This window comes from Aquila chrysaetos, chromosome 19 (assembly GCF_900496995.4).
Source record: "Aquila chrysaetos chrysaetos chromosome 19, bAquChr1.4, whole genome shotgun sequence".
Lineage (NCBI taxonomy): Eukaryota > Metazoa > Chordata > Aves > Accipitriformes > Accipitridae > Aquila > Aquila chrysaetos.
Genome location: NC_044022.1, coordinates 840,913 through 861,940, shown reverse-complemented (window position 1 = coordinate 861,940; position 21,028 = coordinate 840,913). Strand labels below are relative to the sequence as shown.

General features: G+C 40.5%; 1 protein-coding gene across 2 annotated transcripts in view; it reads right to left on the bottom strand.

Annotated features, from left to right (window-relative positions):
- Positions 1 to 1,785: 1,785 nt before the first annotated feature.
- Positions 1,786 to 21,028, bottom strand: part of TRPC4 (transient receptor potential cation channel subfamily C member 4) — a 154,845-nt gene continuing 135,602 nt past the window's right edge. For both annotated transcript variants that reach the window (XM_030043124.1, XM_030043126.1), the window contains 6 exons: positions 19,233 to 19,546; positions 16,792 to 16,987; positions 14,904 to 15,098; positions 7,995 to 8,036; positions 6,079 to 6,168; positions 1,786 to 2,873 (listed from right to left, as the gene is read on the bottom strand). In XM_030043124.1, coding sequence (XP_029898984.1) covers positions 2,157 to 2,873; positions 6,079 to 6,168; positions 7,995 to 8,036; positions 14,904 to 15,098; positions 16,792 to 16,987; positions 19,233 to 19,546 — 1,554 coding nt within the window. In that variant the 3' untranslated portion in view covers positions 1,786 to 2,156. The remainder of the gene's footprint in view (positions 2,874 to 6,078; positions 6,169 to 7,994; positions 8,037 to 14,903; positions 15,099 to 16,791; positions 16,988 to 19,232; positions 19,547 to 21,028) is intronic.

Here is a 21,028-nt window from a genome sequence, read left to right as displayed (position 1 = left end):
CTGCATTGAAAGCTCTTCGGAGCAAGGACTGTTTGTTTTGAATTTGGCTAGTGAAAGGTAATAAGCTGTGCTACAAACCACGATAAAGAATGAGACAATGAAATCAATGGTGGAGAAGAGCTGTGAACGGGGATATAGAGAACTTTGTGACAACGTGACACATCGGCTTTATGTCACTCTTAGCACAAATGTTACAGTAGAAAAGAGAACTCTCTAAAAGAGTTGACGTAGTAAAAATGATATGAAGGTATTCCACTATTATTATTATTATTATTTATTTCTTGTTATGCTTGTAATAATTCAGGTGCTTTCCAAACAGAAAAGCTACAGGCCTTGCCCCGAGGAGCTCACAATCTAAAGGTGGACAAGGAGAGAGACATGAAGGAGACGGAGTCCACAGAGAAGTCAAGAGGCCAAGATGGAAATCAACCATATCTTAGCAATCAAATCTGGTTTGAACGCATTGTTGCAAAGCTATACAAACTATTTTCCAATTACTGCTCATATTTTCCATTTTAGTTCAACTAATTCACTCCTAGGTGCCATGGCACAGATAGATGTGCAGAAAGGAAGCTTTCAATATGTGAGCTCAGAGAGAGTAGCACATGTGTAAAGTAGAGCTGGAAAACTCACCTAGAAGTATAGAGATGAGAGGGGTTTGTCTGGATTTTCAAAATTCAGTTCAGTACCAGGATAGTTTAGATCCAGAATGGTATGGCTTTAGGTCAGGTCCTACAACGTGGGAGTTACATGTGATGGTTTCCATCTGGAATGTAAGTGTACTCTATGCATCTGGAGGTTCCTTAATACAGGCTAATACGAACTACAAAATCTATCATGGCAGGGCTAGGGAAGTTAAGAATGAAATGACCACACTGATGTGGTATATTCACATGTTTCCAAGGGAGGAGAAGCATGGTGCTGAGAGTTCGAGGGTAGTCATTCTTAGGTCAGTTGTAAAATTACATTTTTAATAATGTAGGACACCAGTCACTGATTAAAAAGAAACAGACTGTTTAATTTTAAAAATACTGTTTCTGACTAACACAATAAGTCACTCATCAGTTATGAAAAATACTATTAGATTTTCTTTATACATTTAAATGTCTAACTATTTTTTATAAAACCTCCAAACAGGTTCCCCCAAACTCTGAAATTGTCAAAGAAACTCTCTTAAGGCTTGCCTTTAAAAACTTCTCAACAAATTGCCATATTTTTCCAAGTACTCAGGGGATCATTGTATGTTTGTTTATTCCTGAAGTATCTTTCTCTTAGGAAATAGGAGTGTATTGTGAAGGCAAAAGCTAATAAGCAGTTGAATATTAAAGTGCATAGGTTGTCCATGTTTGGAAAAATGAATGGTTGAAGAAGCAGTAGCTGTTGTGATTACAGATTTCCGGGGAGTAATCCATCATCAGCTTTTTAGCAAGCCACAAATATTTCTTTTACTGTAAGAAACATTTTTTTACAGTCTTCAAATCCTGCAAATGCATTTCTAACAATGGTATCAGGACAGTGATAATCCTCGCTGGGAGGGAGAAGCTGTAATTAAATAATCAAATAGACTGATCGTTCATAATTTACAGGTATTCATATTCCTTCAATAAATAAAAGAATATACTTTATCTTGTGATCCTGTATAGCTTTTGAAACAAATCAAGTTTCTAGCAATTTAAATAAATTATTCTAATAGTTTGACATGAATTATGCTGACAAGAGCCGTTTATGATTATTATGGTGCCCAGAATCTTTTAAGAAACTACAAAGTTAAATAAAGGCTTACGAGTCTCTTAAGCTACTTTTTATTTGCATAGAAAAATATTCATCATAGGAGTCAACTATCATATGAGAGAAATTGCATTTGTTGTAATTGAAAAAGATAGCTAAAAAGTTTCTGTGGGTTATTGCAACAGTACAAGAATACAAGATGCTTCCATTTATTAAAAAATGTAAAACAAATCGTGAAAGCTAAAGCAGGCTACAAAACAGAAGGTCCCCGTATTATCTTTCTCTTGACTACTATGTTACAAGATCATGTGCCACAGTTGAGTACTATAAAGTGTAATTCTGCATTTGCTAATGTAATTCTTAAAACATTCCCCCCCAAAAGCACTATGGAAAATATATATATTTGTGAATGCTTCCTCCTGTAAGCATCACAACCTTGTTATCACATAATCACCCTGATCAATTGTTTCCTGTTTCCCATCGCAGTCAATGCAAATGTCCAACTCTTTGTCCAGCTGATCCTGTGGTGTGGCTGATTCTGAGTTCTCTAACTCCATTTTCTCCATTTCTGAAGCACAAATACTTCCCTCTTCTTGTGAATCCAAAGAGTCACTGTTACTTTGTGACTCAGCTAACACGCACTTTTCGTCAGGATTTTGGATGTTTAATTCACAGTTCATGGTCAGTTCTCCCTCTTCCAGTTCAGCAGTTTTCTCACATTGTTCTTCTGCCTGTTGACGGGACACTTCTTCAGAAACAGTGTATATTTTATTTGTAGTCTGCTCCACAGAATTTGTTTTTGATCGTCTGTGAAATAACCCAAAATTTTTTATGTCTGTTACAAAATTCACACGCTTTTGTTTCTCCTTAGTGGACTCTGACACCATCATCGCTGAGCCGTTGCTCACATTGTGTGCTTCAGAGGCAATAGTGGCTGATCTTGGGTGAATCATCGTTGTTATGTCAAAAAGGCTGAAGGTCTTTTTCTTTCCTTTCTTGTTTCCTTCACTCTCACTATTTTCTTCATTTTCTGACAGAGAGGCAGCATCTTTATTCATCTTTTCAGTCTGCAAATTAGACAGCTTGCTTCCTTTTAACAAACCCAGGACTTCAAAACGAAAGCTGGAAATATCTTGTTTTAACTCCTAAAAATTAGGAAGATGAAACATCAGAACGTGAAAGCTAATTTGACTTTTCCTCTTGTAATTAAAAAAAAGAAAAAAAAAGGCTGTTGCTAGGGATCAGTAATAAACTTCACCATCTGGATAATACCTGGCATCTTAAAGGTGCTTTGCAGACTGTCTAACGGATCTTCCAGGTGAGACAGAAAAGTGATTAGCAATTTTATCAGAGGAAACGTCAGAGTAAATGTACCTTAGCCTAGACTACTCATGGAAATCACTGACAGTGGTGGAGGAAGGAGCATGGGCAGCTTGAAGACCTACAGCCAATCTGCTAGACAGTATTATCCCATCGTAACAACAGCATTTTGATCAGCTCTTAACATCATCCCTTACAAACACACATGGGGACACATGCATGCACAAGGCATACACATGTGTGTACGCTTCCCTGTGAGTAGCAGTGCAGGTAGGAGTTCATGCATTTCGACTAAATGTTTGGCAGCTAGCAGCTAAGTCAGAGCTAATAATTGGAGGCTGCTTTCAGCCAGTGCAACCTCTGTCTCTTAAAGGCCTGTCTAGGAGAAGGCACCTGGCCTTCAGGAGGTCCCTATTTCTCCTCATTTTCTCTAAAGGCATAATCATAGAATCATTTGGGTTGGAAAAGACCTTTAAGATCATCAAGACCAACCATAAACCTAACACTGCCAAGTCCACCACTAAACCATGTTGCTAAACATCACACCTACACATCTTTTAAAACCTCCAGGGATGGTGACTCAACCACTTCCCTGGGCAGCCTGTCCCAATGCTTGATAACCCTTTCGGTGAAGAAGTTCTTCCTAATATCCAATCTAAACATCCCCTGGCACAACTTGAGGCCGTTTCCTCTCATCCTATCACTTGTTACTTGGGAGAGGAGACTGACACCCACCTCACTACAAGCCCCTTTCAGGTAGTTGTAGAGAGCGATAAGGTCTCCCCTCAGCCTCCTTTTCTCCAGGCTAAACAACCCCAGTTCCCTCAGCCGCTCCTCACAGGACTTGTGCTCCAGACCCCTCACCAACTTGGTTGCCCTTCTCTGGACACGCTCCAGCACCTCCATGTCTTTCCTGCAGTGAGGGGCCCAAAACTGAACACAGGACTCGAGGTGCGGCCTCACCAGTGCCAAGTACAGAGGAACAACCACCTCCCTGTTCCTGCTGGCCACACTATTTCTGATGCAGGCCAGGATGCCGTTGACCTTCTTGGCCACCTGGGCACACTGCTGGCTCATATTTGGCTGGCTGTTGACCAGCACCCCCAGGTCCTTTTCCACCGGGCAGCTTTCCAGCTGCTCTTCCCCAAGCCTGTAGCGCTGCGTGGGGTTGTTGTGACCCAAGTGCAGGACCCAACACTTGGCCTTGTTGAACCTCATACAATTGGCCTTGTCCCATCTCAAAGGGATGGAAAAGGTGATGATGATTGACCGGGATGTAACTGAAGGTATGGGAACTGAGCATGACGTCAATGGTATAGAATAAGGGGTGGATACTGTCCTGGTTTCAGCTGGGATAGAGTAAATTGTCTTCCTAGTAGCTGGTACAGTGCTATGTTTTGAGTTCAGTATGAGAAGAATGTTGATAACACACTGATGTTTTCAGTTGTTGCCAAGTAATGTTTAGTCTAAAGTCAAGGATTTTTCAGCTTCTCATGCCCAGCCAGCGAGAAAGCTGGAGGGGCACAAGAAGTTGGCACAGGACACAGCCAGGGCACCTGACCCAAACTGGCCAATGGGGTATTCCATTCCATGTGATGTCACATCTAGCATATAAACTGGGGTGCGGGGGGGATCACTGCTCGGGGCCTAATTGGGCGTCGATCGGCGGGTGGTGAGCAATTGCACTGTGCATCATTTGTACATTCCAATCCTTTTATGATTACTGTTGTCATTTTATTAGTATTATCATTATCATTATTAGTTTCTTCTTTTCTGTTCTATTAAACTGTTCTTATCTCAACCCACGAGTTTTACTTCTTTTCCTGATTTTCTCACCTGTCCCACTGTGGGGGGGAGTGAGTGAGCGGCTGCTTGGTGCTTAGTTGCTGGCTGGGGTTAAACCACACCATTGATCCAGCCTGTCCAGATCCCTCTGTAGAGCCTTCCTACCCTGAAGCAGATCAACACTCCCACCCAACTCGGTGTTGTCTGCAAACTTGCTGAGGGTGCACTCGATCCCCTCATCCAGATCATGGATAAAGATATTAAACAAAACTGGCCCCAATAACGAGCCCTGGGGACCACCACTTGTGACCAACTGGATTTATCTCCATTCACCACAACTCTTTGGGCCCGGCCATCCAGCTGTTTTTTTACCCAGTGAAGAGTGCACCCATCCGAGCCATGAGCAGCCAGTTTCTCCAGGAGAATGCTGTAGGAAACGGTGTCAAAGGCTTTACTAAAGTCCTGGTAAACAACATCCACAGCGTTTCCCTCATCCACTAAGTGGGTCACCTTGTCACGGAAGCAGATCAGGTTGGTCAAGCAGGACCTGCCTTTCATAAACCCATGCTGACCTGGCCTGATCACCTGGTTGTCCTGTATGTGCCACGTGATGGCACTCAAGATGATCTGAATGAAGCAGTAATGAAGCAATTAGCTCAGGCTCTGGCTGTATCTTTGTAAGCTGAGGCAGATGAATGTCATTTTGAACGTTTGGAGTTTGAGGTGCCAATAGTAACAAAAATGTTTGATGCTAGAAATACACAGTGAAGGATGTAAGTGTTGTGATATATATGGCCCTGTTCACTTTATCTGTGTCAAAGGATTTTAATGTTTGACTGCTTATTTAAGTTTTCCATCTTTTAAGTCATATAAAAGGTGTTCCGTTACAAGTAAGTGCACAACAGCACTCTATAGCAGAAAAATTCTATTTCCTAAGGTGCTGAAACTGTTTGCATCTTGCTTTAGCAAATATGTTGTTACACGCACTTCGTCCCACTTTGGTGTCCCCTTACATGGGCACAATTCAAACCAGCTGATAAAACTGATTATTGCTCCAGCTAAAGAAAGAAGGAGACTTGATGGAGTCCATGTACAGTACTATCTGTGTGTGGTTCATCAGGACACAGACATTACTCTAGGAAGCAAGTTATATGCTACCTGAACAACTGAGGATTGTGAGAAATATGGTTCACAGTCTTATAATATCTTAATAAAACACCTATAAACATATAAATAAATGCATACCTTAAAATTTTCTTCTGTCAGTCCTTCCTCAGTTTTGGCATCTCTTATCATTGCTGCAACGTATCTCTTAACCAGATTTCTCATAACTTCCTAAAAATATGAAATACTCTGTTAGCTTTCTTGGTATTAGTTACTAAACCTACGCTCACTGGGCCTGTCTGGATTTCTTTGTGCTTAGGAACACGACAAAAAATGTACAAACCTTAGATCTGGTTTAAAATTTGTTCTGCTTTTCAATGGAAAGTGCTGATACTAATTATCCTGAGAAGGGCTGCATTGGATTTGATCAAAGGTATGTCTCATACCAGTAACATGCAGTCTGACAGTGAGCAGCTGCTGATGCCTCATAAGTAGTGCAAGTCTAGTTCAGTTGTATAATGTTATTTCCAGCTATACTCTCCCAAGCCTCCTGCGATGTGAGATTCAGAGACTTTCTGAATCAGGAATGATAGCTCTAGGTTTAATGGGCTGTGACAGGTTTTCCTATGTGTTTTGAACTCATGTAAACTTTCAGCATCCACAAATCCTCTGCCAATGAATTCCACAGTATAGCTGGAATAAGATTCCATTTGGGATTTTTTTTTTATTTTTAACCTGCTCTCTGATAGTTTCCATTGTTGCCTTCTACTTCTAAGAATCCTAAATTTTTTTAGGTTGGAAGAGTTGCCTGGAGGCTGTCTGATCCAGCTCAGGGCCATGTCCAGTCAAGTGCTGAATATCTCCAAGGGTGAAGATGCTGCAGCATCCCTGAGCCATTTTTTCCAAATTCTTTACTGCCCTCATTGTGATGATTTTCCTTACAGAATTTCCCTTCCTGCAACTTGTGTCCATCGACTCCTGTTATTTGCTGTCCACTTCCAAGAAAAATCTGGCTCCTTCTTCTCTCTAACCACCCACTATGTTACTGAAGACAGCCATTAGATTCGCCTTAACCTACTCCAAGCTGAAATCCGAGCTTCTCCTTTTATGTCAGCCCTCTAACCATCTTGGTGGCCCTTTGTTGGATTCCTTCCAGTTTGTTAATATCTCTCTTGTAGTGGGGGGCCCAAAACAGGACACACTGCTCCAGATAAAGTCTTGAAAGTGTGGGCTGGAGGAGAATAATCACTTCCCTCAAAGTGCTGCCTACAGCCTTACTAATGCAGTTTAGTACGTGTCTGGTATTCAGTTTGTGGCTAGATGGTAAACAGCTGCTCTGTGTTCACCTTCCCCATGATTTTATAGATCCCTGTCGTACTTCCCACAGCTGTCTCCCTTTCAGGTTGGAAAAGCCCTAGTTTACCTAGTCATTTCCCATATGGAAGCAATTAATTACCAAACCTACAAGTTTACAGCCCACATCTCGTTTAACTTGCAGGCCTTTTAACACAACAAAAATTGAAAATAAATCTGAAAATTATTCCTTGTGCTACAATAATCTCAAAAAATCAGAGGCTGAAGCAGGAAGGATGGAAAAGAAGAACAACTTACAGGGGATCTAGACAAAGGGGTTATTAAGGGACAGAAAGTTGTCTATGGGGGACCAGAGCCAGACAGATGGAGAGCAGGTTCTGATGGAACATGTCAGTGAGCTGCATATATGATCCTGATGAATCTCAGCAGGGAGGTGGGACTATTTGTTTGCTTTTTTAAAGGCAATCCATGTTACAGTGGGCAAAATACTGGTTAGGATATTATTGCTCTAGGAAATATCATTTTGCACCCCAAAAGTAGACAACCCTACTTCTCAAATGCTGTTGTTTGAACACCAAAAATACTATGCTTATTTGCTGAGGATGAAATAAGTATGCATTTTGTGGGTTTTCTTTTTTTTTTTTTTTCTGCTTTCTCATTAAGTACTTCTTTTTTTTCCACTCATGAAGACCTTTTGGAGGCATAAAAAAATAATTGCCCCCAAAATAAACATGGGCCTATACCTGGTATTGATGATGTCTTCTCAGATTGTCAGCTGCACGCCTCTGAAAAAAAGGAAAGGAAAAGAAAAGAACAGAACAAAAAAACATTAATCCCTCTTTGGTAGTAAAATACTTACAGCATAGAAAAACAGCAGGTCTGTGCAATATGTGGTATCTAGCAAGCTGAGAGACATGGTTCAAAATCTGGTGAAAAATGGCAGTATTGGAGCAAAGCCTGTCATTAGCTTTACAGAAGGAAGAATGGTGTTACTGGGAAGGCAAAATGGATTTTCTACCTTTTCATCAATGTGCTGCTATTACAGCATTGGCATGGATGTGGTGGGGCAGCCAGGTCTCTGCTTGTAGAGCCCCAAAGTCACTGATCTGAGATAGAAGAGGAACAATGTGATCATGTCACTCGCTTGCAGAGACTGAAATGTATTTTACTGAATGGAGAAAAGCTTGACATAAGCATGGTGGTAGCAAGACACTCAATATGGCTCCTAATGTGTCTTTTAAGACAGAGCTAACCAAAACCTGCACTATAAAACCATATTAAAGAGAAAATTTCCTGCTTAGTTCCCTGTTAAAACCACTTGGTGTCGTGGTTTAAGCCCAGCCGGTAACAAAGCACCACGCAGCTGCTCAGCTTTCCCAGGGACTCACGGCCATCTTCAGGGGTCTCCACTCCCCCACTGTAAAAGGAACTAGGCCTTAAGCCTTATTGTTTCTAAGACTATTCATATTAGACATATAACTAATGATTAGAAGTTGTTTTAGATATGATTAATAGAATGCAGGTGCTTATAAAACAATATGCATAAGCTGCTTATTTGTCTCCCCCTCCATGGCTGGCTTGAAACCCAGTCAAGCTGAATCAACAGAAGAAGGATCACACATCTTAGACCTAAGACATGGGAGTAAGTGATTAACTTTAGAACAAGAAAAATTAATAGAATAGCCTGAGTGATTTTCAGAAATTCAAAGGTGATCTTTGATGTGCAAGAAGATAAGTGATTGTGGTGACCAAAGACCTTCTGCCTACAACCACTTACTTCAGAAGAACCAGGACACGAGAATTGATGAGATAAGATGATGAATGGTAACGACATGGGAACAGAGATCGACTGGAAAATTACAAACACTTTGGACTGGGACAATGGGTGGTAAAAAGGTATATAAGATTGGGAAATTTTTGGAAGGTTGCCATTCACTGCGGTTGTGGCCCAACTCTGAGTTGTTAATAAAGCAAACCTAGAGAAATCCATGTTTGAAAATTCTTTAACACCCGCTCCCCTCCATGGGCTGGGGGGGACAGCCTGCCCCCTCACCACGGGCTGCAGGGGCATCCCCTCCTCCTCCTCCTTCACTGACCTCGGTATCCGCAGAGCGGTTCCTCTCACGTTCCAATCCCCCGCCTCCTACCGGTTCCCCTTCTTAAATCTGTTCTCCCAGAGGTGCTACCACCATCACTGACTGGGTCGGCCTGGGCCAGCAGCGGGTCCGACTTGGAGCCCGGGAAGCTTTGAGCAGCTTCTCACAGGAGCTGGCCCTCCCCGCTACCAAAAAACCCTTGCGCCACACAAACCCATAACACTTGGTCACAGAGAGGGGTATGGACGATAAGAAACTTAGCTAGCAATGCAGAGTTTGGTGTTGATAATGAGGGAGTGTAAGAGGGGTAGTAACTCTGAAGAGGAACAGCAAAAAGAAGTGTGGTAGGATGAAAGCATGGTACAGGCTTCAAGCAAGTGTTGCATTAGATTATACTGCTGTATCTAAGGGCTGTCCACAAGAAGTTGAGGGAAAAAAAGGCCTGAATTACTTAGTCCTTGAATTCCTGTTGTCCTCAATAGCATACTGAGTCACATCTCCATATTCTCTATCTTTAATTATCCCTGACTGGTGAAAGACTTACAATTTTAACTTCGGTTTTTATACCTGCTGCTGGCGAGAAAAGAGTGTCTGAGCACTGATTGTATTTCTACAAAACAGAACACTTAACAGCATCTTAGAACAGGATAAAAGGACATCCAAGGGACTTGTTAAAATTGACCTCAGTTGCATAATGAGGCAGGCACAGTAAGGTATTTTGTCATCTCCTTTTATTTGAAACTAATTGGCAATTTACGATTAACAATTTCCCTGTACTTGGAATCAGTTTACACTTTAGGGTTGATTTCTTGTTTGTAATTCATTTGAGGTTGGCAGTAGCTGTGTGGTTGGGTTTGGCAAAAAAAAATAGAAAGATGAAAAGCATTATTTCCTAATCACTCTGAACAGCCACTGTGGTGTAGGGTTTTATACATAACCATCTTGTCTTCAGTGTTTTTCCCGATCATGTTGCTGTATCTGTGCCTCATCCAAAGAGAAGACAGAGATTCCTTGTGTTTAAGGGTGGAGGGATGGGCAAGCGTGCCCACCGCCGGGGCCGGAGGGGGCAAGGCAGCCGTGGGAAGGCTGAGACCCTGGCACCACCCGTCTTTAGCCGGTTTTTAGAAAAAAAATCTGATTTTTCGCAGTTGACCACAAGATGGAGATGTTCCACTGCTGCTGAGAAAGCACTAAGGGAGTCCGTGGCTAAGAAAGCTCTCAATAATAGATCTGACTCACAGGTAAAGGGAAAAACACTTCAAGGTGTAATTGAAACGCACTTCAGTTCAGGTAAAGCTAATAACTCCTATAAATAAAACAAATGCTGATTCTTGTCTCGCACAATACTTTCTGCAGTTGCTGTCTGCTCTGCTTTATTTTACAGTGAAATGTGAAATAAATGCATAGGTTTAATTCTGTACCCTTAAGAAAAGCTTCATATAAATCCTTTTCCTAGCATGTCTGCCGTAAACTATACTGACTCTGAACCCTTTCTTTATGAGTTCTGCCTGCATATAATGAACTTTCAAGTGTACATGTATATGTATATATATACATGTGTGTATATATATATATATACAGTGGTGTTTTGGTGACACATTTAATACATCTTTGATTCATTCCTAGCTCATGAATCCTGGCTTTTTGGTACTAAGGTTTCTTATGCAGGTATCATGCCTGATCCTTGAAAAATGCTGGCTTTAACAAGACAGCTCTGTTATGTCTATCATCTGTTTTGTATCCTCTAGCACTGACTCAGCCTTTGGATGCACACTACTGATTCTTCTACTGGGAAACACCATAGTACGTCACTGCTAATTAGGGCTTCCTAATAGGAAAGTTAGCATTTAGAGGTTGCAGAACAAAATGTTTTGAAATCTGAGTTCTGCCTCACAGAGAACATGGCATCCATACAGCCAATGTAAGAAAATGAGCCTGAAACTGAGTCTATAGTGGGGTTATTTTCCCAGTACTGGTCATAGGGAAGGAATCAGAGTTCACAATGCAGGACTCAGTGAAAAGAAGTATCTTGTAGCTCTGAGGCCAAAGTTATTACAGAGGAGATTCCAGTGAGCTGGAGTCAGAGAACCATCATCTGAGATCCTCAAACAAAAGCCAGAGAAAACTCTTCATTTCCCTTTGGTTGAAAGGGCATAGAGGTTCTAAATTTAATTTGTGATGCAGTTTGTTGGGACAACTGAAAAGTTCTGGGAACCCAAGGCTGAGCTGTGGGTGATGGGAATAAGTTTTTCAAAACCAGAAAGCAGTGAATTGCCCCAGGACAAACTATGAGATCACCTAGGTATGCCCATTCATTCTCCAATGACTTAACCTCTTGGGGAAAATCCAGTTAACAGCATCTGGTTTACATCTACCCAAACTGTGTGTAGACCTGACCACTGGAGTGAATAGTGGCTCTCACACTCTGATGGGTATGGACAGATTTTCTTAATGTGGAAATCAGAGCGCATAGTGCATACCCACATCTTGGCCCTTTGTGGAGCTTGGGTGCATAACTGGGCCTAGAAATTGCAAAATGTTCCAAATTCAGATAGCCCTAATGGGTCTTCTGTTAGAGCTGAGGAGCTAGCTGAAGAACTTTGTAGTTTTATGAGATGCCCAGATGTGTGGACTGACATGACTCCCTGGTCAGACACAGCCATTCACTTTTTCCAGGCAGCTGGAAGTCTTGTTGCCATGAGCCCCCTGCTTCAGAGGGGTTTCAGCTATACTTGCAGCTAAGTACTTATTCTGTAGCGGAAACTAGCGATGGATATGGTCCTATTGTCTCGCAGACTTTGGGATTTCCACTTTCATCATTTTTTTTTTAAATTTACTCAACAGAAATTAACCAAAAATGCCCTACATTTCTCCCTCACCTATGTCCTCTGCTCCCAAACAGTTCAGTAATTAGTGGTTCACATTCAAATCATAAGGAAGCCAGGTTCAGCTCCTTCTTTCCTGTTCTCCCAAGAGAGTACGTTTCCCCTCCAAGGTCTTAATGATTTTGAGATGGAAATCTCTCCTGTCAGAGCTGTTCTGCTTGGGGTAAATAATTAAATATCCACTGGAGAATAGAAATGAACCTGGGTCTCCCTTAGCCCAAGCTATTTGCTTTACTTGGCACCTGCTCCTCTCTCCAAACAGAAATTTCATCCTGAAGCTGAAAAGTTTTTCCCAACAAAAGCTTCTTTGAAACTGGTATATATTAATGAAGAAGTTTGGAGTTTAAGGATTTTGTATTTTTTTCATTAAAAAAAAGAAAATTCTGTCTGGAAAAATTCCCAACCAGCTCTGTGTATAGATTCCCTGCCCTTTGACCCTTTGCTGCACCAGTTTTCCAAAGCTCAAGCTGCTAATTTCTAGAAGGTGGTATTTATGTACCCCAGCAGGAGGTAGGTGCAGGAACCAGAGGGTGACCTTTCTGAACCCCCTTCCTCACCATGCCATTCAGCAGGGGGCTGAGAGCACCCTGTTTCTTATTTTATTGTTCCACAGAGCCAGGAATGAGTTTAGTCCCAGAGCTGCCATTTGAGAGGGAAAAAATATCCCTCATTGTGGATGAGAAGTCTGACAGAAAATACTGTCCTGAAGGTTTTGCTGGGATGTATAAGGGTATTCTGGATCTCTCTCAGTCAAACAGGCATATTGTGTTAACCAACCCTAGATCCTCAGCTGCTATACGCTGGCATCACTCCACTAATTTTAATATCACTCAATCAGTTTACACTAGCTAATCATCCCTACCAAATGTTTAACAAATGCCTAGAAGCATTGCCCACTCTCCACACACGCAAGTACACCACTTCCTTGATATTCTCTTTCTAACAAAATCTCACAGTTTTTCCTCCTGTTGGTCTCTGCGTTTACTTCTTTCCCTTGCCAGGTTACACAGTGATGTTTTATTCCTGAAATTCTTCACCATTCATGCTAGTTCATGTCTTTTATTTTTATTTCTAGCTGAATCACTGTCTCTACTGCTTTTCTAATACTAATTTTAATGCTTTTTTTTTCAGTGTTTCTTTCTTGTAGTCTATTATGGGTTTGTTTCAATGTCATCCTCCTTTGTTTCCTATCCACAAGTATGACAGCTAAGTGAAGCATATTTTGCTTTCACAATGTCAACTGGTTAAGCCTGATTAGAAGCTTTCCACAAAGAGGACAAAATCCATTCATCAGCTTAGGAATTGTGAATTAGTTTTATATGTCACTCTTCCTCTTTATCATACATCTGTACACCCTTGTGAACTTGTTCCTCCAAGTATATCTGGTGATTAAACTGAATGCCAGGATATGACAGCGAGAATATGTAGGAAAAGCCTATCCTTATTACTCACTTCTCAAGACACTGGGAAGAAATACAAAGAAAAGGTCAATAGAGTAATGGTCCAGCAAAGAACTGTATCGTAACCCCTGGCTTCTTTGAAATGAATGGAAGTTTTGCTACCAGGGTCAACAGCATGAGGACTGTAACCCTTTCTTCTTCCCCTTACCCACACATGATACGCTCATACTCTCACTTAATGCTTTGCTATTGGAGTTCCTAACAGACTTGAAAACATTTATATTCACCAAATCCCTATCGTTAAGGGACAGTGCCATTATCCACATTTTACCCACAATAGTTTTCTTTATGTTGGAATTGGCTAAAAGCAGTCTAGTTACTGAGGTTCTGGTTTGCTCGCTATGGGAAATACAGAAAACATAACTAGAAAGATTTAGTTGTTGGTGGGTTAGGTTGTTGCCTGGATATTTCCTCTGACAATACAGAAAAACTGTGCTGCTGATTGCAGTATCTCAACTGGATAAAGCTAGGAGGGACAAATTCAAATCTGCTTTACCCACTGCAGCTACCAGAGAAAGTCTGTGGCTGAGATATTACATGGGCATCTGCTGAATCCAGATGCAGGACTACTCTTGCTCCCCTTGTGTCTCTTTTCCTCTCTTTTTTTTAGCAATTTCACTGCTAATCAACACTATTAGAATAGGGTACCAATGTGATTCTGAAATAACTCTACCTGTAAATTCAAGTAAGCAATTCCAAGTAAATGCTGTTACCTTTCAAAATGTTTTCAAAATGGAACAACTTTTGGTAAGAATGCTTTTATGGTAAACTCATTCGATTACATGGAGAGAGAGAGACAGAGAGACAGAGAATATTGCATGATGAATACTTCATATACAAGTCTGTGGTTCATGATATGTCAATGATACTTGAACTGTGACACTTGAGCTAGAGATCATCAGCCACATCTCTGGGATTGGCAGACAAGTATACATATTTGATCTCTCATATTTGTATTGCTTTTAATCTTTCTTGCATTATCTGTAGATGAGGCACAGTCATGGTTCATATTGTCATTGCACAGGAATATGATGATGCTTTCTCTTCAGTCAAATACATTGACATGAAAGTAAAAAATAAACATTCTCTGTTAGAATTATTCTCTACTCATATGCACATTATTTGGCAGTTTGGATGCTCTGTAAGGCTGAGAAAGACTCATCTATATAGCAAAGAGGAGGACTACAGCCAGAGTAAAACACAGAACTTACCCCTATTGTTCCAAAACTTTCAGGCTTTCTCCTAATTTTTTTCTTGCAAAGGTGTCTCCATAACCATTTGACCAGATACCACAGAGACTTTGGGCTTGGTATGACATTAAAAGGAGTAGGCAGAGTTCCTCCTTCTTCAAAGTAACTCATCCAGAGTTTCGTTCGAGCAAACTTCCACTCAATGTCTGCATGATCCTGCACACAAGAAACACAACACCAGCACAAATGTTGCTGTAATTAAGGAGGTGAAACAAACTCTATAAAAATCTAAAAACCTAAAACTAGAACAACCCTGAAATACTAATGAATTTTCTTGTTAAAATACTGGCACCTTCTTTAGACAGAAGGTCTTTAACACAAAGCAAAGCTAAGCTGCTTTACTTCAGTAAAGAGATGTTAGTTATGTACAGTATATATCCACTTTCAACCGTTCTTTCCTTGCTACAGGCTTTTAAATGATTAGAAGTCTCAAACAACAAGGGATAATTACAAGCAGAAAAATGCTACATTTCTGGAAGAGATGTTTTATTACAATAGCAGCTCATCATTATTCCACATAGATCACCCTAATTACTCTACTGTGTAGCAGCTTCAACAAGTCTGTAAGTCTCATGCACTCTCTTAGCAATTGCCAGACCCAGAAATTCACAAATAGGTTATCCAACAAATCACGAGGCTACAAAAAACTGTTGAGTTGAGTATCTTTTTTTCCTCCTACTTCAGTATTATATATTTGGAATAGGTTGTGGGGGTTTTATTTTTTTATTTTTATTGGAAATTTTATTTCTTTTGGATTCTATATAATATTGTATAATTTTGAAAATTTTGAAAAAAATCAAAACTAAAGTCTATGGAAAGATTGCTAAATCCTAGCAGCTGAACAAGAAGTTTAAATTGCTAATATTAGATTTGGACAACAAACATAGTAGCCAAGAACTTAAACTACAGGTCTAGCCCTAGTCTTTAATATTTTGCCAGATACACAGTAATCAAAACAGTAACTTAGAAGTTGTAGTAGGAAAAGTATTCTACCTGCAGTCTGAGTTTTGAAGAATGCTATTGTGTTGTGATATTGTGTACCAGACTTTGCCAACTAGCATTATATAAACACATGTAGTCAGTATTTCTCTTGTGGAAAAACTTGTAATTTCCAGATTAGAAAAAAGGCACATTTTAAAACCTTAAGACTGTGAAGGTTTCTTTTATTTGTTTGCTTTCTGCATGATCATATTTTAATTATCATATGATGAATCAGTGTTTATTTTCATTAGTCTCCTTAATAGACAGCTGAGAAATAAAAATAAGCCAATGGCTCTAATAAGGATAAAGACAGTTTTCATTGAAGGAGAAGACAGGACACTGCTGAATGAGAATTCATGACCTTTTGTTTGAATTGCTAATGGGTCCAAAACTGTCCATGAAACATGGACATCCAATTTCTTTTAACTGTACATTCCCACTATACAAAAATCTAAAAGTAACAGCCTTTTAAAGGTTAATAAGTATAACGTATTAGAAAAAAAGCAGAGACAGAACAAACTTTGGCAGAGTCTCTTTCTCAGGAGAGGTGCTGCACAGCGCAGCTTGGGCTGGGCTGGAGCCCACGTCACTTGCCAGCAGCTTCAGGACACCCTTCCCAACCCACGAGCTGGCTTCTGCAGCAGGGCCACCCATTCCCCATTCAGAGCTGTGGGGAAATTCCCTTCTGCCCAATCCAGCTGGGGTCTGGTTTCTGTGTCCTTCCAGAACAGTGCAAAAGAATTGAAATGAATCAGAGAATTTGTCCCACTATCCTGTCTGTAAGAAAGATTTACTGCCAGAAAAATGGGATGTAGGAACAGAGAGAAGGTATATATTATAAATGATCTAAGAATAAGGAACAACTTACAGCAATAAGTTGGTAAGAATTATTCATCATGGCTATTAGCATGTTGAGTAGAACAACCAGAGAGATTACATTATAGGTACCAAACATGGTGGCCCCAACAAATTCAGTAAATTCATGCCTTGCTTTCACATTGGTCACATAGAGATTGATGAGTCCAAATATAGACCAGAATAATGACTGCAATGTTTCAAATAATCTGAAAAACAAAACCAGAAAGGAATAGCTGTATAATAACAATACATGCACTTTTCAGATGGTTCAGCTTTTCCCCAAACTCACAAAAGTCCTTGACTAGACTGAGATGAACGATACTTATCACAATATAAGCAACATATATGCAGTATCATTCTAGGGAAACAATGGCTTAATGTTTCAAATCTGAGCCTCTAGATATATAATACTGAATCTATAAATAAGCCTGCAAGTAAAAGGCTGATTTCGTTCTAACTTCTGAGGGATAAATATAGTTTTAGAGAACTTATTTTGGACACCTTCCTTTTTAAGTATTTCAACCCATTGCCTTGACTGCAGAGGGTAGAAGAAGGATCCAGAAGTAACTCAATGATTGTGTTTCACCAAGATGTTAAAACAATTATGGTATCTTCATACCTACTTGGCGTTGTCAGTTTATGCAATTTCTCGTTTGTGTTGAGAGCCACTGAGATAAAAGGAGTGTATAATTAGAAAGACATTATCATCATTAGCATATGTTTTGTTTTGCAAAGAATGAAGACATTAAAAAGACAAACATGCCACTCTCAAATGAAACTTGTGCTTTTATAACTAAATTATAAGATATTCCCTTAGAAAAGTTTGGGACAACAGCTAGGAAGCTAAATAACAATAACCAACTTTAAAAAAATCCTCTGTGACTAGATAGCTTGACATAATTTCCCTTTTGTACCATGTTCAGCTACCGTACAGTGTTATAAGCATGGGCCCAAAAGTTTGGAGCAAAATTTTCTGCTTGTCTGGTCCCATATCTTGAGGTGAATTGGAGTGAGTCTTCCCCATTGCCTCCGTCCTGTTCCTTCGCCCTGACACCAGAAGCCAGTTAACCAGACAGGACGCGTGGGCCACCAGCGCTCTCCCCACTGCACCTGGAGCAGGGAGGCTGCTGAACTGCTGGGACTTCCACCACCCCGGGGCAGTTCTGCATGCTGGGACCCGCTGTCCAGAACTGGGCAAATCTTCACCCTTCAGCCCCTTTCCCACCGTGAAGCGTAACTGTCATGCAACCCAGTCCAGTGCTGTCCTACAGAGACACCCGAGAGGGCAGTACGCTTTTACTTAGAGAAACTCTAGGTCCTGAATCTCTGCTCCTGTAATACAGTGTATGTGAGTGGTAAAGTACCGCTTGGGAGTGTCTTGTATGGTGTATACTTGTCTGAGCACAAATTGAACAACCACTATTCTCCCCTGCTCACGGTTGCAGAAAAGGCTCATAAGGCATTGCAGTTTGCCTTGACACCATCTTCTGGCACTAGTACCAGTAGTCCCAACTGTTTCCCAGATGAATAATATTGCTTCTCTCAATGTTCAGCTCTGAAAAATTTCCCTGTGCTTTTCTGTTTAGATCATACAAAGTTTGGACCTGCATAAGAGGTTATTAATATGCAAGAGAAATACGCTGTGCCTGAGCAAAGTTACTTGATTAAGATGATATAAAAGGTGCTATTATTATAAAATTATTTACATGGAGAAGGAAGCCATTGGTAATAAATATCTTTTAAAAACAGCCTAGATATGATTCATAGAAGGTAATAGGGAACAGGTATTTATAGCAGGAGTTTGATTCAGACTGGAAGTTGAAAGATGAGATAGAGAAGCAGGATTAATTTGGTAGTGGTTTGGTGCTATAGATGAACTACAGAACAGAGTGAAGTAAAATCGATTTTTAAGTGAAAGAAAAATAAATAACTTTAAAACAGAAATTGGAATACAGTATTTGATTGTGTGGAGTAGACTCAGGGTCAGTAGAAGCCTGGACCGAATGTTTTTTCCTACCTCAGTTTATCACATTTACAAGGAATCTTCATGTTTTAGAACACCAAACTTATTTAATGCCCACAAGCAGACATGGAAGAAATGCAGAATGACAGCTGCCTGGATAAGCAAGCTCTGGTCTGGTGACCCTTCTTCCCTTAATTCTAAATATGTACTTTCTAATCTCATATAATCTCCCCCTCCTCTTTACTTTATCTTTTTATCTTTTGAGATATCTCCAATTGTACAGACTTCACTGTGGTATGGGATGAATATTATTACAGAGTCATGCAATGTTAATGTTTATTTTTTTTATTAGGGTAACTTTAGATGTATCTGTCAGGACACCGCTGTAATGCCAATAGAAGACAGACAGCCTCTTCCCTGTAAACAACATCTAAGTGATTAAAATATTGGGGGCAGAAGGGGACGATAGAAATAGATCGGCCACTTACGTTGAAAATGCGTTATTCTGCTTTTCACATCGTATTCCTTTGCAGTTGCCAGGTTCGTTTGTCTCATAGTAGAAGTACAGCTGATTCAATCCATTTGCGAAAGCTAGCAGCACAAGGCAATATATGAAGAGAAACTTCAAAATGTCGAGCAACATTCTTCCTAGAGATATCTGCAGAGGTCCCAGGTGAGAATTTGCAGTGAATAATGAGATCAAGCGTAGGGAGCTAAAGATGTTTGCGATTGCAAACAGGGCCTCAGCCACCAGGGTTGGATGCCACATGTCCCAGCTCTCCCGTGGAACTAACCCACTATACTGGAAACAAGCAGAAGGGAAGAAATTACTCCTCTATTTTTATGCATAAAAAAGTATGTCAGTTTCTTTATAAGCTGTTCAATTAATTTGCAGATAGCACAATAAAACTAAACAGTTTTTGGAATGCAACATATCTTCAGGAGAGTTTTTTATTTTAGCAAAACAAAAAATGGGCAGTACCCATATACTTGTCCTTCATTTTTATGTGCAGGATGGTCTATGCCTTCAAGTTTTTTGCCTGTGTTTTGCATTTGGTTATAATTTTCACAGCAGCAGAAGCAAGTCTAACAATTCTGACTGAGAGTAAAAGGAACAGTTTTTGAACACCTGGGCTTTTAGAATTATAGAAACTTTCAGCTGTAAAATAAGGTAAATTATTTCTTTGGAGAACAGTGCAGATATGACAATGACGTACAAAAACCCGCAAAAACTTTGGGAAGTTGGAAGAAAACATTTAATCAAGGTGTAAGTATATCGCTTAATCACTAACACTGGACCAATGATGAAAAGCTGTTTATTAATGAACCATGGAAAACTGCTTGTGTGTCTCATTATCAAAGAGTCTGATCCCTGGAACTGTGACTCTTTACTGTTCCAGCTCTACCAAAAAATTTCTTGAAGATGAAAGATGTTACTTTGAACTGAGGCTTAACTACTGTGGCAGACTCATTATTATTTATATGGTTTCATTAATCTGTTTTACAGAACATATCAGAGGACAGAATCTATGCTACGAAGCACTCTAAACTGATGGGATAATATAATATGATGAATATTTCAAAGGGCGACTATGGTATGGTCTATATTTACCGACTCTAGGCCACCCAGATGCATCCTTCAGAGCTGCTGAGCATGCCCTCAGTAGTAAGGAAAGGACCTCTTCTGTGTCACTAGGGCCAAATGAAACTATATAAGCAGGCATCACATTTCCACACCACACTCACCCTCCAAAGAAAGTGACTGCTCTCAAAGTGGTTCAAGACCACCCGAGGAACCTGAACATACATAAGTCTATGGAACCTGATGGGATGCATCCCAGAGTCCTGAGGGAATTGGCTGATGTAGTTGCCAAGACACTCTCCACAATATTCGAAAAGTCATGGCAGGCAGGTGAAGTCCCCAGTGACTGGAAAAAGGGAAACATTGCACCCATTTTTAAAAAGGGCAGAAAGGAGGACCCTGGGAACTACTGACTTGTCAGCCTCACCTCTGTGCCTGTGAAGATCATGAAACAGATCCTCCTAGAAGCTGTGCTAAGGCACATGGAGGACAGGGAGCTGATTCCAGACAGCCAGCATGGCTTCACCAAGGGCAGATCTTGCCTGACCAACCTTGTGGCCTTCTGTGATGGAGAGACGACATCAGTGGACAAAGGAAGACCTACAGTTGTCATCTATCTCGATTTCTGTAAGGCCTTTGACACAGTCCTCCACAACATCCTTCTCTCTAACTTGGAGAGATATGGATTTGATGGATGGACTA